The sequence below is a fragment of the Humulus lupulus genome, chromosome 8 (genome assembly GCF_963169125.1).
Source record: "Humulus lupulus chromosome 8, drHumLupu1.1, whole genome shotgun sequence".
Lineage (NCBI taxonomy): Eukaryota > Viridiplantae > Streptophyta > Magnoliopsida > Rosales > Cannabaceae > Humulus > Humulus lupulus.
In genome coordinates this window covers 6265842-6267447 of record NC_084800.1, presented here as the reverse complement: position 1 = coordinate 6267447, position 1606 = coordinate 6265842, and the positions used below count along the sequence as shown (strand labels likewise).

The window sequence follows — 1606 nt, the reverse complement described above, 5'->3', positions numbered from 1 at the left end:
TTTAAAGTAGTGCTTAAATCTAGGTATTAACTAGGTAGCTGATTATAATTAGTAAGTTTCATTGCGACTTTACTTGTTATAGGTTTTAATAAATAAATAAATAAAATGATTGTGACCAAGAAGTGATAAGGAAAGAGAAACAAATTAATATAAATTACACATTGTGTGCTGAGCTGAATCAATTAATTATGTTACGATATTTATAGATAATAATGACTGTGACAATAATTAATTATTGTTAGCAAAAACAACCAAAGAGAAAAACTTAACAGTGATTATAATGAATTAAGAGCCCTATTTTATATAATACAAATAAAAAATAAAAACAGAGCAATTAAGGCGATTATTAATCTGTCCACAGTACTAGACCTTCAATGGCGTCACTCGGAATCAAACTTTCGGCAGCTAAAATCTGATCAGAAAATTCCCCATAGAATTCATTTCCCTGCAATGGCAGCTCTAATCCCAAGGGCGGATATTCAAAAGCCCAACAATCATCGACCGAGTCAGAAAACATCATGAACTCGCCCACCGATTCGGGCGAGTCAAACGTCGTAGTATTACTAGTGGTAATCCCTTCTATATTAGGCAACTCAACAATTTCGCCCAACTCATCAGATTCCGAATCATTCGAAGAAGACGAAGTCGACGTGGACGTCGTGGTGGCGGCGGGATTGAGTTCCAGTGCGACCATAGCCGCGGCTTCGGCGGCGGCGGCTTGAATGTCGCGCGGCGCTAAGGAAGCAGGGCGAGGCAGTGAGTCGTGAAGTGCAGGGAAATTGAGAAAGGCGGAGTTGCCTTTGATGGCGAGGGTGGCGACGTCGTGGGCGCGCGCGGCCATTTCGGGCGTGGAGAACGTGCCGAGCCAGATTCGGGATTTCTTGCGGGGCTCTCGGATTTCCGACACCCATTTTCCCCAACTCCGCATTCGAACTCCGCGGTAGACTGGGTGTTTGCTGCACTCGCCGGACTCACGAGCGCTCACCCTACCACTACTACTACCGCTGCTGCCACTCGAAGTCTCTTGTTTGAGCTTCTTCTTGATCTTCTTGGACTGAGTATGAAGCATTAAAAATGAACCAGAAGAAAAAGACGAGGACGATGATGATGAAGAAGAATTGCTTGTACTATTTTCAGAAGATTCTGGAAATTTAGGATTAAACGACATTATGGATGACAACCATAAAAATTGAGAGAGTAGTACTTCAGTATATATATATATATATAAATTTATGTTTCAGTACTTACGAGAGAGAATATTGCAATGTGTGTAAGGAGAAAAAGATAGAAAGAAGAGTAGTGATGAGGAGAGAGGTGTAGAGTACCGGGGGGTTTTTGTAGAGCAGAGAGAGATAAATGGTGTGAGCGCTCCTCTATAGTGACTCCTAACCTACCTAATTTGGATTATTTTTCACCATGACATGTACATACTAACGATTTTACATAAATACATTTACGTAATAATAATTTACTTAAATAGTCAAATTTTTTTTAGTGTCAAATATGCAATAGCTTTAAAAAGAAATAAAATAATTTAGGGTGTTGAAGGTAGCGGTATCCTTGTTTAGGGGAAATGATTAATTAACTAATTTATGGAAAGAAAAGG

General features: G+C 39.8%; 1 protein-coding gene across 1 annotated transcript; it reads right to left on the bottom strand.

Moving 5' to 3' along the window:
* Positions 1-256: 256 nt before the first annotated feature.
* Positions 257-1341, bottom strand: LOC133794347 (ethylene-responsive transcription factor ERF039). Its single transcript, XM_062231565.1, has one exon. The coding sequence runs from the start codon at positions 1166-1168 to the stop codon at positions 347-349; it is 822 nt and encodes a 273-aa protein (XP_062087549.1). The 5' UTR covers positions 1169-1341; the 3' UTR covers positions 257-346.
* Between the last annotated feature and the right edge of the window lie 265 nt (positions 1342-1606).

Excerpts from the sequence above, each read along its gene's own strand:
- LOC133794347 (XM_062231565.1), bottom strand. The coding sequence starts at position 1,168 with ATGTCGTTTAATCCTAAATTTCCAGAATCTTCTGAAAATAGTACAAGC.